Source organism: Manis pentadactyla, chromosome 2 (genome assembly GCF_030020395.1).
Source record: "Manis pentadactyla isolate mManPen7 chromosome 2, mManPen7.hap1, whole genome shotgun sequence".
NCBI classification, from domain to species: Eukaryota; Metazoa; Chordata; class Mammalia; order Pholidota; family Manidae; genus Manis; species Manis pentadactyla.
This window is the reverse complement of record NC_080020.1, coordinates 4,046,632-4,064,290: the sequence shown is the minus strand read 5'-3', so window position 1 is coordinate 4,064,290 and position 17,659 is coordinate 4,046,632. Positions and strand designations below refer to the sequence as shown.

The 17,659-nt window shown below is 40.3% G+C and overlaps 1 protein-coding gene across 3 annotated transcripts in view; it reads left to right on the top strand.

Moving 5' to 3' along the window:
- Positions 1-17,659, top strand: part of NBEA (neurobeachin) — a 550,888-nt gene that overhangs the window by 520,115 nt on the left and 13,114 nt on the right. The window contains exons 49-54 of one of the 3 annotated variants that reach the window (XM_036904985.2): positions 8,407-8,469; positions 8,792-8,881; positions 11,263-11,455; positions 13,042-13,113; positions 14,965-15,120; positions 15,634-15,804. In XM_036904985.2, coding sequence (XP_036760880.2) covers positions 8,407-8,469; positions 8,792-8,881; positions 11,263-11,455; positions 13,042-13,113; positions 14,965-15,120; positions 15,634-15,804 — 745 coding nt within the window. The remainder of the gene's footprint in view (positions 1-8,406; positions 8,470-8,791; positions 8,882-11,262; positions 11,456-13,041; positions 13,114-14,964; positions 15,121-15,633; positions 15,805-17,659) is intronic. The other 2 variants (XM_036904990.2, XM_036904991.2) reach the window with 2 other exon arrangements.

The window sequence follows — 17,659 nt, the reverse complement described above, 5'->3', positions numbered from 1 at the left end:
CATGAGTCTTCCCGAGAGTGCTGATGTTGGAAGTTCTCTTTCATATCGTAGAAGCTGTGGGATTTTTAGTGTGATTTCCTGTCACTGATATTTCTTGGTCGCCTCAGCTTATATTTTCTTTGTTCATCTTTTTCTTTCATTTGACAAGGACCACAAAGCATTCATTCCCTTGGTTCTGCCGTAGTGAAAATGTGCCCACAGGAAGTAGGACAATCACTTCTGTTTTCAGTTTTCTTGCTGAAAGGCCCCTTACCTGGACAGCACTGATGGGCTGGGCTGTGGAGCGCACATGGCAGGCGTGTCTTAACTGAAACAGCTGCTGTGGTAGCTGTCCTGGAAGGTGTTTGTAACAACACTGATGGCTTCCTTGTTTATTCTTTCTGTGAATTTGTATTTCCTTGTCTCTTCCTTCCCCCATTCTGACTTCTCTCTTTGATCTGACAGGGGATATCAACACCCCGCTTTGGGGTCCCTTGAGTGGGTTGTAACACAATGTTGTCCATTTACAAGTGCCATGATGCCTCATTGTCTTCATGCAGGGGATGTTCAGCGTTCTTCTCCTTGGTAGTTATTCTGAGATGTGATTGCAGCAAATGATCAGCAAAATAGCTGACAAAGATTTCTTACACCATCTTAATTGTCCCCCTCTAATGACTAGAAGTTTTATTGAGCTAAAAATGTTAACAAATTCAAAAGCCAATAACATAGAAAAAAAACAACCCTACATTTTAAATTATGGGAGTGGAAGTGCACATTAGGTATTCTTTAAATTTGAGAATCATTTTGGGAACCAGAAAATATTATGATTCCCTAAAACTAATAATAACGTAAGAGTATAGGCTCAATTATATTGCTTAGTGTTTCTCATCGGCAGCAATAAGGCTTGGCATTGCAAAGATTCAGTGACTAAAATTTCTCTACAGAAATTAGTATCAACAAAATCAATGACACACATTTAATTTTGATTTAGTGAATAAATCTTTAATTTAGGTTTATCTTTTCCCCTCATAATTACTGCAGTCCTGAGCCAGTCCATGGTCATCAATCCTCCACTAGAAAAGCATAAATAATGCAGCTAGTGAGAGCGGGATGTGTGTCATTTATGTGAGATGTGTTTTTTTCTCCTCTTTGTGTTATTTTTGTCATGTGGCATTGGGAAGTGCTAATTGTTGATTTTCAGAAATTAACAGCAAATGCTTTCACAAACATCTGAAGTCGTATTTTCCACAAGGAAGAAGAATGAAAATTGCAGCCTGCTGTTTGTAGTAGAAATAGCTGGAAGGGATTTCCTTATCTTCTATTAACATAGATTTCAGTTATATTACACAGTTGTTACCTCAGCATAAATTAACAGTTTTTCAAAACGTACTGCATGCTTCAATTTGTTGAAGTAGCCATTACTCAATCTAAGTACCTAAGCATTTCAGTTAGATGTTTAGGACTCATTTTTAAAGGTTTTAAACATACTGATAATGAGCCTATTGAAAGCCATTAGAATCTCAATATAGTATATCTACATTATTGTTTCCCATTTATGTCAAAATCTAAAAAGAACATTTTGTTCTGCCAAATACATGCAATACTATTTTTAATTTGAATTTAACTTAAAAGTGTATGATTGTTTTGTGTTTATCCCACCACCTGGTGAGCCTTCCTCTCAATGTCATTCCACATACCAAACAAATCTATTTCAGCTTTTATTATTTTCACCATTATTTTCTCTCCGTGATCAGACATTCCAAGTGAACTTACCTCATATGGTGAAGAAAGGCCACCACCTGTATTACTACTCCTCTCTTCTTCTCTTCTTCCATTTCCTGAACCAACCAGCATAGAGTTCCGCTTTATATCAATGTATTCAACCAGGGAGAATGTGGTAGGGACATCACACTAATTTCTCTCGTGGGTCATGAAGCATTCCTGGGTTCTGTCCTCTGCTTACGTACTATCTATTGATCAACCCAAAAGTGAGCACAGAACCAAAAACCTGGAAGAATCCTTAATAGGTCATCTGTTAAAACCCCTGCATCCAGGTAAGACAATCTCTGAGTCATCAGAAAGGAATGTTTAGTTCTCTTCTTAAGGATTAACAACTAGAGATTGCAAACAGACTCCGTGGCCTCCCCCAAGTGGCTTCCCACAGTGTTTGTTACCAGAATATTCTAAATCCCCAATGGAAATGTCTCTGTCTTGGATACAACCATATTTGGGTCAGTCCTACCCAGAGGTGAAGCCAAAGCTAACTGGCATTTCTCTTACACATTGTACCTGAGCACCAGTGCTGTCTGTGTCAATCAGGATCTCAACACACACCCCTGTCAGAGGGATAATGAAGGCTCCGAAATGATTCACTGATGCCAAGGAACATGAGGAAAGATTCTCATCGCTAACCACCAGGGAAATGCAAACCCAGACCACAGGGAGGTACCACCTCACCCCCCTTAGGTTGGCTACTGTCCAACAAATCAGCAAACAGCAAACAGCAAGTGTTGGTGAGGCTGTGAAGAAAGTCAAACCCTTGTGCACTGCTGTGGGAATGTACAAGAAGGTAGCTTCTCTAGAAAAAGGATGGAGGTTCCTCAAAAAATTAAAAATAAAGCTACTATATGATTCAGCAAGTCCACTTCTGGGGATATAGCAAAAGAACTGACGGTAATATGTCAAATAAATATCTGTACATCCATGTTCAAAACAGCATTGTTCGCAATAACCAGGAGGTAGAAACACCACCAGGGTTAGCTAAGCAACCCCAGATAACTGGATAATCAGAGTGTGGCGTGTACATAGGAGGGATTATTGTTCAGACATGTGCTGCCACAGGGGTGGACTCCAAGGTTGTGACACTGCTAATAAGCCAGCCACTGCAAGCCATACACTGCATGATGCTGCTCATCTGTGGTACCCGCAGTAGTCGGCATCAAAGAGACGAAGGTAGGATGGATTCCAGGGGCTGGAAGGAGGGGGAAAGAGGAGCTGTTTAGTGGGTACAGAGCTTCAGTAAGTTCTAGAGATCGATTGCAGCCCAATGAACGTGCTTAACTCTCCTGACCCTTACACTTCAAAAAAGGTTCAGATGGTAAATGTTATGTATATTTTACCACAGTTTAAAAAATTTTTGAAGGGATCATAAAGAGAGTTTAAAGGTCCTGTTTACAAAGATATGGACAGGATGAAGTGGAGGAACCAGGAAAGGTGAAGCGTCTGGCGTCACCCCCAGGCCTGCGGGGGCGGCGTGGGGGCCTTTACCAGAACTGCTGCCCAGCCAGCAGCCACGGGGAAGTGGTCAACAACAGGAGGGTGTCCTTAGGGAGAGGAATGTGACCCGCCACTGCCAAAGGGGGCTTGGCCAAAGGGGTCCGCACAGTCAGTCGTACCTCGCCTTCCTGTGGCCTGTCCTGATCTCTCATTGGCTGAACCCAGTGGGATGCCAGGAAGTAAGGGAGCATCAGGGATCCTGAGCTAGTCCTGCATGCAAACCCATCGAAGGCATCTGGGGAGAAGAGCCACTACCCACCACACTAAAGACATGTACTTTTCTTCCCTGAGTTGACTTACGACTTATTTTTAAGTAGAAAAAATTGAGTGAACTTGTCACCAATGGCCCCGAGCTAATTTCAAGTAAAAAAAATGTGCCAGAGGGAGTATTTTCTATCCAGGGGATGTGGTTCTTGTTTTCTCACGCTATTTGTTCACATCCATCACGTAAGTCATTTGTGTAATCCTTCTGTCCTTATAACTCCTCATTCCAAGCAGGAATAGGGCTCAGCAGAGGGTTGTCCCCCCTTCATTTTCCTTAGGTTTATACTAAAAGAGTCAAGCCAAGCACTGAGGTGGGTAAAGGAACAACCCGAACCTCTTCCCTCAAATACCATCTAACATAGTCTGATGGTGAAAGCAAGTGCTTTTTCACTTGTTACCAAATATTTGCTAAATGTTCTAATAATTCTGCCAGCATAGACTCAGGCTTAATGCAGCTGACTGTTAAAACGAAAGGAAAAATGTTGTTTCTCTCCTGTTTCATAGTTTGCATGAAAAACTAGAAGCAATTGAATATAAAATAGCATTTTAATTTTTTATACAGTTTAATGCTTATGAAGTAAGAAATAATAAAGTGCAAACATTATTTGCTTGATTTATTTTGCCTGTTTTTTTTTAGCATTAAAAAGTAATGCTTATATGATCTCATTTTATTGCAACAATAAACCAGAAGCCAAAGCCTATCAGTTAAGATACAGTCTGCATTAAGTAATCTTTCTTTTTATCATTTCAGACTTCTCAAAATTCCATTTTTTTTTTAATGTTTCCTCTTTGGTACAGAACTGGTAGAATCAGAGGTACAACAGAAAGGTGATATAAATCACATATGTATTTTTAATTGTGTACTGAAGTTGTATTTTCTGGTTAAAAAAATAATCTATGCTCAAGCATTAAAATGAAATCATCCTAAGTAAGAGCTGTAGAGTGAGCTAAATACTATACTGAGAAAAATATTTGAAAATCCTTTTGTTTTCCCAAGCAATCACTTTTACTATTTTTTCTTGAATTTTCTGAAGATTATCAATAATCGACTAGTAAGTTGGACAGGGTCTGATATTTTGCATGGTGGGTATTATAACCTCTGGTGTTTTATAAAGTGCTTACTTTTCTGGAAAACAATTTAAAAGATCATATAAACCAAGGGAAATGGATCAAAAAGGTCATTTGACAGCCCATCTTATTAGCTTTCTCATTCTGTCTCATGGAACTTAGACCTGAATGCATTTCATCTGAGAGACATTATTAAATTACACCTACGAAACAGAAGTTGTAAAGATTCTATAGTAGAAAAATGTGTCCGGGTTAAATTTACCTGCACTGTGAGAAAGACAGGACTAACCAAAGTTTTTGTCTTCCACAAACCTGAGCAGGGAGATAACTAGTAAACATAAAGGGAGGGAGCACATACTTGTTCACCTAAATAGTAATTTCTTTTGTTTAGAATATTTCGGATGTATCGTTCATTTGAACCTCATTCTGAACTGTGACTTGCCTGGCACCACAGATACTTGTGCTTGGACTGTGAAGTCGTGCATATTAGCAGGCATACGTATAACGCACAAACACCACAGCCTGTGCACTTCCTCCTCGGAGGATTTAATCCCAGCTATATATCTTTATTTATAGAGGAGGTAGAACTTTCTTGGGAGGGAAGACAAGACAAAAACAAGCAATTAAGCAAGAGGTCAAAGGAATAAGGCCTCTAGTCACAGCCATAGCTACTGTATATGGCCCCTTTGTGCAAATTAAAAAAGACACCCTCTTTAGAGGGATGAATTACAAAAGGTGTAGATTCTATCCCTCATTGGCCCCCCACCTGGGCACCTTGATACAGGGCAGAGATGACACAGCTGCACACAGGGACCCTGACCAAGAAAGTTGTGGAGAGTGAAAAAAACAAGAAAGCTGGATGAAGACGTGGGTCATTTTGCAACTTGGCAGATGGGTCCTGGAGGATGGTAGAAAAAAGGCCAAAAAGACGTAAGGAGTGGGACAGTCAGCTGGCAGAGGAGGGGACAAATGAGAAGCTGTCCCTGAGAGGAACCTTCCCTAATGTATTACATAAAAGCAGGTAAAACTGAGTTATGTGTCATGTACATGTATGAAATCTGAAAATCACATACACTGTTTGAATTTACTAATTTTGTTCCCCTGTGCCTAAGTAACTTAGTTCACATTGTCCTTTATGTCCCTACCTACCCCTGACAATTTCCATATTTTAGAACTCCCCTCAAAATGTAAAAAAAAAATGAGCTTTTTTTTTCCTAATTGTATGGTCTTCCTATTTCTTAACAGGCCTTAGCCTGGGAGAAAAAAATATGCTAAGAAGTACATGGTGACTGCTCAGTATACAACAAAATAATTTGTGTAAGAATAAGAATCCATATACAATTAAAATCTAAAACTCCTTTAAGAAACTAATTTCATTATTCCTATCTGAACAATTTCTGGTGAAGAAATAAAGTCATGCTCCTTATCTAATTATCTTATGAGACCCAGTGGAGTTGGAGATGTCAGAGTCTCAGCATGTCAGTACCCTAAAAGACTACACAGTCTCAGTCCTATCTTTGTTTACAGATTTGATCACTGCATTCTGCATTCACAAATACCTACACAAGTAAATACACAAAATCAGTATAACCACTTCGGGAGAACCATTTGGCACTAAAACTACACACTCCTGCCCTAGAACTCAGCGGCCCCACACCTAGGCGTGATCTGGGAAGGATTTAGAACTCTGCCCAAGGTTAGCATGAAGGGAGGCGTTTTCTCCTACATCAGGGAGTAACTCTCAGAACAGCCACTCCGTTGCTGCGCTTACATGGTCTGCAGGAAGCGCTGTGTCTGTCCCCGGCGGTGCTCCTATGCAAAGCGCCTCCCTTTTTGAGTACAAAGAAGACACTGGTGACTTCCTAAGAGTGGGAGGGGAGAAGAAAATACCAGGAGGAGCCGGTGAAGAAAAATCAGTAGGTGCTCGCCTCCTGTTCAACATTTGGGTAATAACAAGAAATAGAACTTAGAGGAGACAGTATGCTTTTTCAGGATCAGGAAGAGGTCTGTACATTGTTACATCAGAGGATAAGGAATAATTTATTGGAAGGCAGGATTACAAGATAGCTAAAACATGTATTGGAATAAGACCCTTTAGGTCAGGAAGGCATGTGATGTAGATCACAAGGGAAAGGGGTTCAGCTTAGTCTTAAGAGAAATAAATGTTAAGTATAGGAAATAGACTGTCTTAATGAAAGAGTGAGGTCAATCACAGCCTAATAGTTGTCCTGCTGCCATTTGAGAGTCATTTAAAATGCGTATGCATGTGTTCTCTGCTCAGTAAAAGGATGAGAGGTAGGACCCACTGAAGAAAACTGTACAGGTCTGGGATGAAGTCTGTTTCCTAATATTTTCCAGTATAATTTTAAAACTTCCCTTTCAGAAATGACATTTAAGTCAAGCAAATCATGTTTATTGATTTAGTCCTATTATGAGCATCAAAGGCTACCTACTACGTGCAAGCCCCTGACCTAGAGATTAACGTGTGTTTGATTACTCCCCTATCTCCCCAGCCCCGGCCCAGTCCTCTTTCTGGAGGAGTGAAAACACAAGCAGTAGTAGTGGTTATGGGAGACTTTAGCTGTTCATGATACATTAAGCTGAGTTCTGGACATTTTCTAACGAGGGCAGCTGCAACGATAAAGTCACCGCTTTTTTTTTTCAAGTAATTCTCAGGAGTGTATTGTTAATAATGGGAACCTAACCAGAAATGTTCTCTTCCCCCTTTTACAATCATAAATCTTGCATTGGGGAGGTAAAGTATGGCGGTATCTATGTGAGTACAATTTAGTTAAATAGTCACACTTTGTGTATGAGTGGACACCATGCAAATAAATGTATACATTAAAATTGGACAGCACTTAAAGAGAGTGAATAATTCATCCCCCTGCCTCTGCAGATGAAAGAACCAAAGCCCCATTTTGTGCAGTTGCTAAAATATGGCAGACAATGATGCATTTGTGTTTAATATTGCTAATAAATTTGCAATTTCGCCTTTTTATTGATAAACATTTTCTTGAAATGCAGTCTGAGAGGACAGATTGTTAAATTTAAGTGCTTTATAAATGAGACTCGTAGATGGTGGTGCGATTCGTGGCAGAGCTGCCTGTGTTGAGAGCCGTCTCCCTTACCTGCACTCCTAGCACTCAGCAATGAGTTTCGTATTTCACTTTTATGTGCAACCAAACTGCTCACAATTTTAGGTGGAAAATTAGCATGGTAACAGAGTAATGATCGTAGTAAATATTGTGCGCCTCCTTGTTGACTTAAATTACATGCTTACAATATTTTGGAAAAACATTTCTGTTAGTCTAGCTTAGTACATCGAAATATTTTGCCTGTAGAATTTGTATGTAGAAGAAACACTTAAATCTCCTATAAGACTATCTCTTCTTGACTTACACACAAAGAAGGTATATGGTATTGTCTGGAAAATTTTGAGGTCTAAAATTATTTTTAATTCATTGGAAGCCATAAAACCTGAATATTTCCATCTGCATAGGCTTTAATGAAATATGACATAGCTCGGGATTCCCAAAGAATTATCTTCTCTTTTGGTTAATTCTCTCTCAAATTTCAGAGAAGTTTTGAGAGAAATGAGTTCTATCTTATAAATAATGTTCCAGGATTCATCTTAAAATAACATAGCATGCAAAAATATATTTTTTGCAGTAATATCTGGTCATATTTAATTATTATACAAAAGTCTTAGTGTTCTTTCTACTGATCGCTGTCTGTATGGATTGGAACATGGGATTTTCTGAGTTTTATTTTGAATCACTGGTGGACTTTTATGTCTCGTTCTTTTTTCCCATGAAGATTCCAGAAGCTTATTTCATTAGAGATCCCCATACGTTCCTTCTTACCAAGGACTTTATTAAGGTATATGTGTGTTGTGTTTAGTGTTAAAAGTGTCTTTGGGCCTCTGCTACATGCATGTTCTCACCGGTTAACATTCCCACGTTCAACCCAGCTTCTTAATAAGAATAGGGACTTGGTTAACGGAAGCATGTTTGGAAGGAGAAGCAACGTTTGCCCACAAAATACTAACACTTAGATGATCTTGCACTCTGAGAGAAGAGCAACCAGTGAATTTTCTGGACTTGGTTCCCGGCTGACTTGGGAAGCCCTTGCCTTATCAGAGTGCGTTGGCCTCTCCAGCCCACGCACACTGATCATGACAGTCATGCTCCTTGCCCTGCAGGCCATGGAGGTGCAGATACAGAACTTTGGACAGACGCCGTCTCAGCTGCTCATCGAGCCACATCCGCCTCGGAGCTCTGCCATGCACCTGGTAAGGCATATCAGCTGGTGGGATTTTTTTTGTTGTTTTCCTTTCTTTGTACCTGGATAAAGGTCAAATAAAACAGGGACTTGAGCAGCATTTTTAAAGACTTCTCAATTTATTGGTTAGCTAGCTCTTCAGGCCAAGTATATACTGGTACCCCAGGGAGAAACAGAGGAGAATGCAATTCTCACCTTTATGCCCTCCTTCAGCAGGCCCAGTTCTGGATTCACAAAAATACCCATCTTCTCTAAGTGCCTCTGCATAAACTCACTCATACATGTACTAGCTTAAAGACACCAGCACCAAAATTGGATTCCATTTATAAATGAGAGTGAACAATATGATATAAACAAAATAGGATATTGCCCACTTTAATCTCTGGGGCAAGGCAGGGAGGGGAGTGGTTCATTTTAAGCAAAGAAATATGAAGGTAGTTTGTGGTCGCTGCAGAGAGGCAGTGAGCAGAGGGGTTAAGAACCAGAGCCCAGCGCCAGACCCCGTCAGACGTCATCTTCACCACTAACCAGTGAATAACGTGGGCGAGGTGTTTAAGCTCTCTGGTTACATTTCAGCATCTGTAACATGGAGATAAAAATAACCATCTGCCCTGGGGATATATAATGCCTGCATACCCTGCAGCAAATTCTCTGTAGACGTTAGCTGGTGTCATCAGCAGCAGCACCTACTTAAATTAAACTTTTTCCATTTTGAAAGGGGAAAGGTAATCATCTTTTCATTTTAATCTGAACTTTAAAAGTCCATAACAAAATTGTCCCTTTTCAGTTTATTGGCAAGCAAATCATAAACCTTTCCCTCTTTATCTGATTTGAAGAAGGTAAAAAGTTTCCTGAGAATTTGTCTTCTAAACTGTGATTTTTTCACTGATTTTTTTCACTGAAATAAGAAATGCTTCAAGGCAAAAATGTGTGTTTGCAAAATGAATTACAGTTCATTGATTTTTCTGTAGTTATCAAAGCAGCAGATAACTCAATTTTGGAGTAAAGAGCTCTGGAATATGGTCCATAATATATGTGCTGTTATTGTTGCTGGAAGTATTGTTCTCATCTCTCATTTATTCTGTCTTTGCCCAACAAGTTTGCATTCAGTCCCTTCTATGTGTGAGACGTTGGCCATACAGAGGCAAATATGTCATCTACACCCTTAAGGACTCAATGGTCCATCTCCCAGTAAAACACAAAAGTAAATGTGCTTGAAAACATATTTTTCTCTCTGCTCTCACTTAGCCATAATGGTTTCAGCCCCCTTGATTAGTCGTTAATGAACTCTTAAGACTGAAATTGGACTCTGTATGACAAAGCAGAAGGCTTTGCACCAAGCCCGCTGTTCGCATACAAACACCTCATCACGGTGTAGACGCAGAGATGTGGCCTCGGAGCCTCAAGCCTTGGGATAAAGCATTCTTAATAAACTGTCCAAGAGAATATCTCTAACCCTTTATTTTATGAAGTGCTTTGGCAGAAGAGTTTTATTCCTGTGTTAGTTTTCTCTGTTTAATAATAATAATAAAAACATTTGTCCTGGAGAAATGCCCAGTCACAATTCATTACTTTCCTAGGGGAAATTGTTAGAGACTAAATTGGCATGGAGCTGTTTATAAAGAAAATCTAAGCTTGCTGAGTTTTTGTAGCAGAGAGTTCATCTGTATAAAAAACATCAGTAAAAGCTAAATAATGGTTATTTCCATCACCCCTGTTGTGGTTTTTATATGGTAATATGTATAATGTTTTACAGTAGTTAATAGTCGCACCTACGGTGTCTGCTTCCTATTAAGTCATATGCTAGTTGTTTGAGAGACAGAAATTACAAAAAGAAAAGAAGCCTGAGCCTCTGTAAGTTCACAGTCTAGAAGGGGGAACAGAGGCATAAACCTTAAACAGTCAGTAGCGCCACAGCAGACATGCATACAAAGCTCTGGCAAGGGGGGGCTGTTAAATTTTAATTCTTTCAACTGCAGCCGTGACCCAGGTCAACCAGTTGTGACATGAAAATATCAATCAATTCACTTTAAATTTCATGTAAGTAGTGTCAGTCACTGGCTTGACTAATTTTTCCACCAAACTGCTGTTTTTAACTGCATTGAATAATTATGCGACATCATGCGGACATGTCTGTATGCTCAGTTGGCACAGGGCAGTCTGGCGATGGTCACACCGTGCCTCGCCGTTCATAAGCGAGTGTCCTCTAACACCCGGGCCACCCCCTAGAGTCCTTGCTGCCTCCTCCGCCGTCCCCACAGCAGGAAGTTAGATGCTGTGCACTCTGGGCGCTTGCTAGCCTGGTCTGTTTTCACGGCGTTCCCCCTGGAGAATTCCACTAACTGTTACCCTTTTTGTTTTCTTCCACTCCCTTCCCTTTCTATTCAACAGTGTTTCCTTCCACAGAGTCCGCTCATGTTTAAAGATCAGATGCAGCAAGATGTGATCATGGTGCTGAAGTTTCCATCCAATTCTCCGGTGACCCACGTGGCAGCCAACACCCTCCCCCACCTGACCATCCCTGCGGTGGTGACCGTGACCTGCAGCAGGCTGTTTGCAGTGAACCGATGGCACAACACAGTCGGTACGTGTGCCCCAGCCAGCCGTTTCCTCAAGGGTCTCAAAAGTCGCAGTGAAGCTAAGGTGGGGTGAGGGGTCTGGCCGCTGTGCCAATTATCTACAAAACACAGCAGAGCAAATAATCGCCACACTAACTAAAGGACCCTAATTGTCTTCCTTACTGCTGCTGTTTGTTAGCATCTTGCAGAACGCTTGGCTAATGTCAAGTACTCAGCAAGTATGTGATAAATTGAAGCAGTTCTGCAAATATTTTGAGTTAGGCCACGCCACTCCACCACTGCCCCCCAGAAAAAAAAGAAAAGAACACTTTTATCCCATGTTAAACGGAAGTGAGTTTGAATCTGGATTTTATGGATGATGGTTCCAAATCCTCTTGCACTTCATTCATTTATTTAGCAAACATTTGAATAGCCACTGTGTGGGCCCCAGGCATGGGGGATACAGCAGTGAACTAGACAGACACCATCCTCTCCTTGGGGAGCTTGGGATCTTTGAGAACAGACAAAATCTGAATTGTCTGGTGATGTCATGGGTGTTTTTGGCAAACTCATTCCTGAAAGGGCCAGCCAGTGCACTGTAAAGTGATATAATTCTGTTGTAAAAATTAGACATATTGATAATAATTTAACGAGGACAGAATCAGATGGTTTAACTGGCCCAGCTGACCACTTAAGATCTCACTGGAGGCCCCAGGACTGCCGCGGTCTCCAGGACTGAATGGATGAGCCACGTGAATTAAGCTAGATCTTTCTATTCTACTGACTTCAGCAATGCTCTCAAAAACAGAGTGATTCATACCATAGCTTAATCTCCTAAGAGTTTCTAAGTGCACCTATTTTATGGGTATTGGTTTATTATCATGCAGTAGAACTACTGCCATTCAATCAGAAATACCCAGCCAACACCATAAGAAAAAGAAATGTGGCTTTATTACTCACAGGAGTGTAAGCCTCGAGAAATGTTCCTTGCTGAGAGAAAACTATGAGAATTAAACTTTTCTTTAGAATTATTCAAAAGTACTATATATGTTATATAATCACACAAAAGAATATTATGACTAATGAACTCATTCAAGCCCTAAACATTAATCCTCTGGAAGTCGCTTTTACTGAGGTTGATGTTAGGTGTGGCTCAACGTTTTAAATTCAATCGACTTGTCATGTATCAGGAAAAGGCCCAGTGAGTGGGGAGCCCCGTTCTCCCCTCTGCCTTGCCCAGGTGAGCCAGTCTGTGCTCACAGCCACCCCTGCTGGCAGGCACGGCCTTTTCTTAAGATTTCAGGCCCACTGGCTGCCCAGCGATTTCAGCTCTCCGAGGGGTTCAAGGCGTACGGTGATCATCTGTTTCATCCCCCTTGTTCTCGTGGTTGGGATGAGAACACACTTCCCAGCTCTCGACACCTTCTGTGGAAAGCCTCAGTCCCTGGTGTGATGATTTCTTTTAAAACTATCTGCAGACATGTAGCATGACTGGGTCATTCTTAAAATAATTCACCAAACGATTTTTAAGCAAATGTATCTTCTGTGCGATGATCATAAAATGCTGCTTATTAAGAAATTCCATGGTAGTTCTCTTCCCATTTACCTGTAGGCCTGCGAGGGGCTCCGGGATACTCCTTGGATCAAGCCCACCACCTTCCCATTGAAATGGATCCATTAATCGGTATGTTAACAATGAAAACTCCTTTTCATGAATCCTGACCGCCCACAGGCTCCTCTCTGGTTATGTAGCACAAAAGGTAGTTGAGTAATACCTGCCATAAAATTAATGTGCAGATGTTATCAAGTTACCATCAAGGAGCTGTGAAATCATAATATGCCATCCAAGAACATTTGGTACTAAAGCAATTATTTGTGACATTTTCTAGTGTGTGTGTGTATGTGTGTTTTTTAGGAGGTCATTTAAATTGGTTCTAAGCAAGGCAAATAATTTCAAATTGTCCTTTCAGCTTAAACTGTAACAAATTTAGGTTATTTTAAATACATAAGGACTCAAAAATATATCAGGATCCATATAAAGAAAACTAATACTGAAGAACACTTTTTCTAGAAATCTCCATTCAGTAGGGCTCAGACATGTTTTTAAATGAAGATTTCATATGAATTGCCAACTCGTGAGCTGCAACCCTTTGCAGAAGATATTAAAAATATTTTTAAATAACCACATACACATTTGTTAGCCATTTGACCCAGAACAAGCCCCTTAATCTTTCTAGGCCTCAGTTTCATATCTGCAACATGGTTTATAATAATATCTGTTCTGTCTGTCTCATGAGATCACACAGAGAACTAAATTAGAAAAAATTATTAAGCCATATATAAGTTATGGTATTTTTTTCTTAGACTAATTCACTCTTCACCTTTGAACTCAGAAATAAAAGGAGCCATTTCAATTAGTTACCTGCACAAAAGAGTATTTTCAAGTCTTTGGGAAGATATGAGGTGTAGGACTGGGAATATTTTTAGTGTCATCAAGCTATTCCTTTGAGTGACGTCGACAGTGTCCCATACAGCTAGAATGTAATCATGGAAAAATTAATAGCTCTAGTCTAATTAATCAAAGACCAACTGTAATTTTCAAGTGACGCAGGGCCTTCGGTTTTCTTTCTCTTTGCCACCTTTCTTTTGTATAATTTTTTTTGTTCACCTCCCCTAGTAATTGTTATTGTAGTGTAGGACTGCGATCTAATTGGTGTTTGAGAGTGATGGTGATCTTCTCCATCTGCATTTCCTGTTTAAGAATTCAGCCCAGGGATTTAGCCTGAAAGGACAGAGAGCGTAAGGGACAGGCTGGCATGCAGACGGGCACTAGGGAAATCAGACGCGTCTCTTGAGTTCCTGACTTGATTCAGATTCAGTCCCAGCGCTATCCACGGCTCCTTTGCCTGTCTGTTTCCTCCCCAGTCCCTCTCCCAGCCCTTTTATTCCTCTCCTCCCCTGCCAGCCCTTCCAGGAAGGGCCTTCTGTTTGTTGACAATCCAGGTCTTTAAAGCTGCTGACCTAAAGCTCCCTGTAGGGCCACCCGCATAAAAGCATCCTTTGCTCAAATCTCCACCCTCTTCTTCTCCCATGAATTGTAAATGCTGTCAGAAAGTGATAGACTGGGGCAAATCCGAAGCCATGTTTTCCTCATGCAATATTTATTCCTCCTTATTATTGAACTTGTTGGACACTAATGAACTTGTGCATAGTGAACATCGATAGAATTAAATGCCTTTAAATATTTTTACTGTGTTTTTAAATTCATGCTCTTGAATTCATCATACTGTTCTTATTTATTGGTGGAGGGAGAATATAAATTTCTGACAATGTTTAAATGTGTAATACGGTTCGTAAATAACCACAGCTGCTAAAGTGTCTGTATTCCTCAAGGTGAAATGTTACAATCTTAATGATTTTAGAGCCTTAAAAACCCATTTCTTGATAAATGAAGCAAAGAAGTATTCCTTCTCTAAGTACTTTGTGAAACTTTCGTGGGACCTTCCTTCAAATACTTTTTTCTACTTATGTTTAGCCAATAACTCTGGTGTGAACAAACGGCAGATCACGGACCTCGTTGACCAGAGTATACAGATCAATGCGCATTGTTTTGTGGTCACAGCAGATAATCGCTATATTCTCATTTGCGGATTCTGGGATAAGAGCTTCAGAGTTTACTCTACAGAAACAGGTAACTGTAACTAGGAAAGACCTTATTCTTTTCAAAATGCCTGTGGTTACACCCAGAGGTTAGTATGAACTCATACTTGAATGGAGGCATTTTCATCTTGAGTGCCAAGATACCAGTGAAGTGTTCACACTGCAAGTAGGTAACTAATAATTCCATCCATTCCAAACCTTAGCACCAGCCCTGAGTTCATAGGACACATGGGACTAGTGTCCCCTGCCCCAAATCAAATCCACTGAAAGACCTCAAACTTCTCCTTAGTCTGGCCCAAACCCTGAAGAAAAAAGAATCATGAATGTGTTGTTTTATAAATCACTTCTTTAAAAACCCCAAGGGACGCTCTTGTGTCATTTTTCAGAAGCAATTCAAGAAAACATCTGTAGCTAGCTGTGAATGACCTTATACACTTGTAGGTCTGTCGGCTCACCTTTCACACACACTAGTGAAATAAAGTATGCCTGACTACCTTTAAAGAAACATAGCAACTGAATGAAACCTGCCGTTCCTGTGTTTCAGGGAAATTAACTCAGATCGTCTTTGGCCACTGGGATGTGGTCACGTGCCTGGCTCGGTCTGAGTCCTACATCGGCGGGGACTGCTACATCGTGTCTGGGTCTCGAGATGCCACACTGCTTCTCTGGTACTGGAGCGGGCGACACCATATCATAGGTGACAACCCTAACAGCAGTAAGTGTCGGTCCAGAAGTGTCCTGCTGGGCTATACATTCATTTAAATCTATTTTGCTCTTTTTATTTTCCTAAAAGCTTTTCCTGGGTTATAAGGATTTTAAAATGTGAGAGACTAGCAAAAATCTTGGTTGGGATGTACTTGTGTTCAAAGGGTAAAAGAGAGCAACTGCTGTCCCCTTCGACCCAGGGAAGCTCCCAGGTCCCTGCACACTGAGCCCTGCTCACCGCCCTTCCCCAATCTCTAAACGTCCCCATCCTTCAAGAACTGCCTTCAGTGTTACCTGGCCCATTAAACTTCATATAATGTCTCTCAGCTGAATATATCTTCTCCTTTCTCTGAATTTCCCTACGATTTTATTTGTGCCATCATGAGGGCATTTACCACCATGTAATATAATAAATATTTCCACTTATTCATGTAACAGTGACTGAGTACACTCTTCAGGTTAGACGTCAGAGAGGCAACCATTGAATGAGACCATTTCCTTGCTTGGGAAAGAAACAGTCTCCCAAAGATACGCTGTAGGAAAAAATGGGACTCCAGAGCAAAATGATTGTGGAAAACACTGCATATACTCTGACAGTCTCTGTAAGCTCTGAAAGTTTTACACAAACAAATCTTTTCACCTTTGTTTAACCCACAGTTTCTCGAACATGTTTTCCCATGGAAGCTTTTGTTCATAAAAGAGCAGTTTTCTTCGGCCTGTTGTTCTGGGGAAATAGTGAGTCTCTCTCTCCCTGTCCGTTTGAGTCTCTGGTTCCTGGCACAGGGACACACATAACAGGTTTTCAAGAAGTATTGTTAAATGACTAAAGAACTAGATAAAGATTGCCCGGAAATAATTACTGTTTTAAATATCTAAGCCTTCAGTAGCTCAAATGCACATATTTCCTGTAAAATAGAGAATAGTTTCTGTAAAGTGTTGATAATGGCAAGTACCTACACCAGGGTTATTTTAACTGGAATTTGTACATTGGTCACAGCTTAACCAGTACAGAAGTAAACTGAAACATGTGTCTGGGGAATATTTATAACAGAACAGAGATAAGAATTTCCCAGGGAAACTGTGTGTCTGCCATAGAAATATCACAAGAGTAGGTGAGAAATGTACAGGATGCCACGTTACAGTAACTGTGTGGTTGGAGGCGGGCTCCGCCGGTCTCTTCCAGCCTGTGAGATGGCGAAGGATGGGAACCAGATCATGCATCTAACTTCAAGTCCCACCCTCCCCAAGTCTTAGGCATTCTGACAGGAATACTGCAAAAATAGGAAAGACTGGTTGGAGCAAAACCCCTATCCCAGTACAGAAGAGAATATGGAAATATAGAAATACATATTCAGTTATACATTATATATATATATATATGGAGATTGAACTAAATGATCAAGTGTTATATGAGGTTCTATTCTTGTTGCCCATATCTGGACTTAAACAGTGAATGAAGAAACTAAATGCGTATTATGAAGTAATATCTCTTAGCACAGATACTGGATAGGACAAAGTGTGTGTATTCTACATTTCAGCCTCTGTGAACTAAGATGTGCTGTTGATTTAAAAAAAAGAAAAAATTCAGTGTTGCTTAATTTCCAGCCAGCACAAATAATTAGTTACTGATTCTACATGATAACAAACATCATACTCTGAATACCAATAAGTTATACCTCATTTACTTTTTTAAAGCCATATCTTTAAAAAAAGGAACTTCATTTTTAGCAGAATTCTAAACATGTGTATGTGTGTCTGTGTTTACGTGTGTATAAGAAATCTAACCTACCAGTGATGGCTTTATTATTCTCAGGCATAGTACATTATCACATATATTTTATCTAAATGTATTTTCACATATTTCC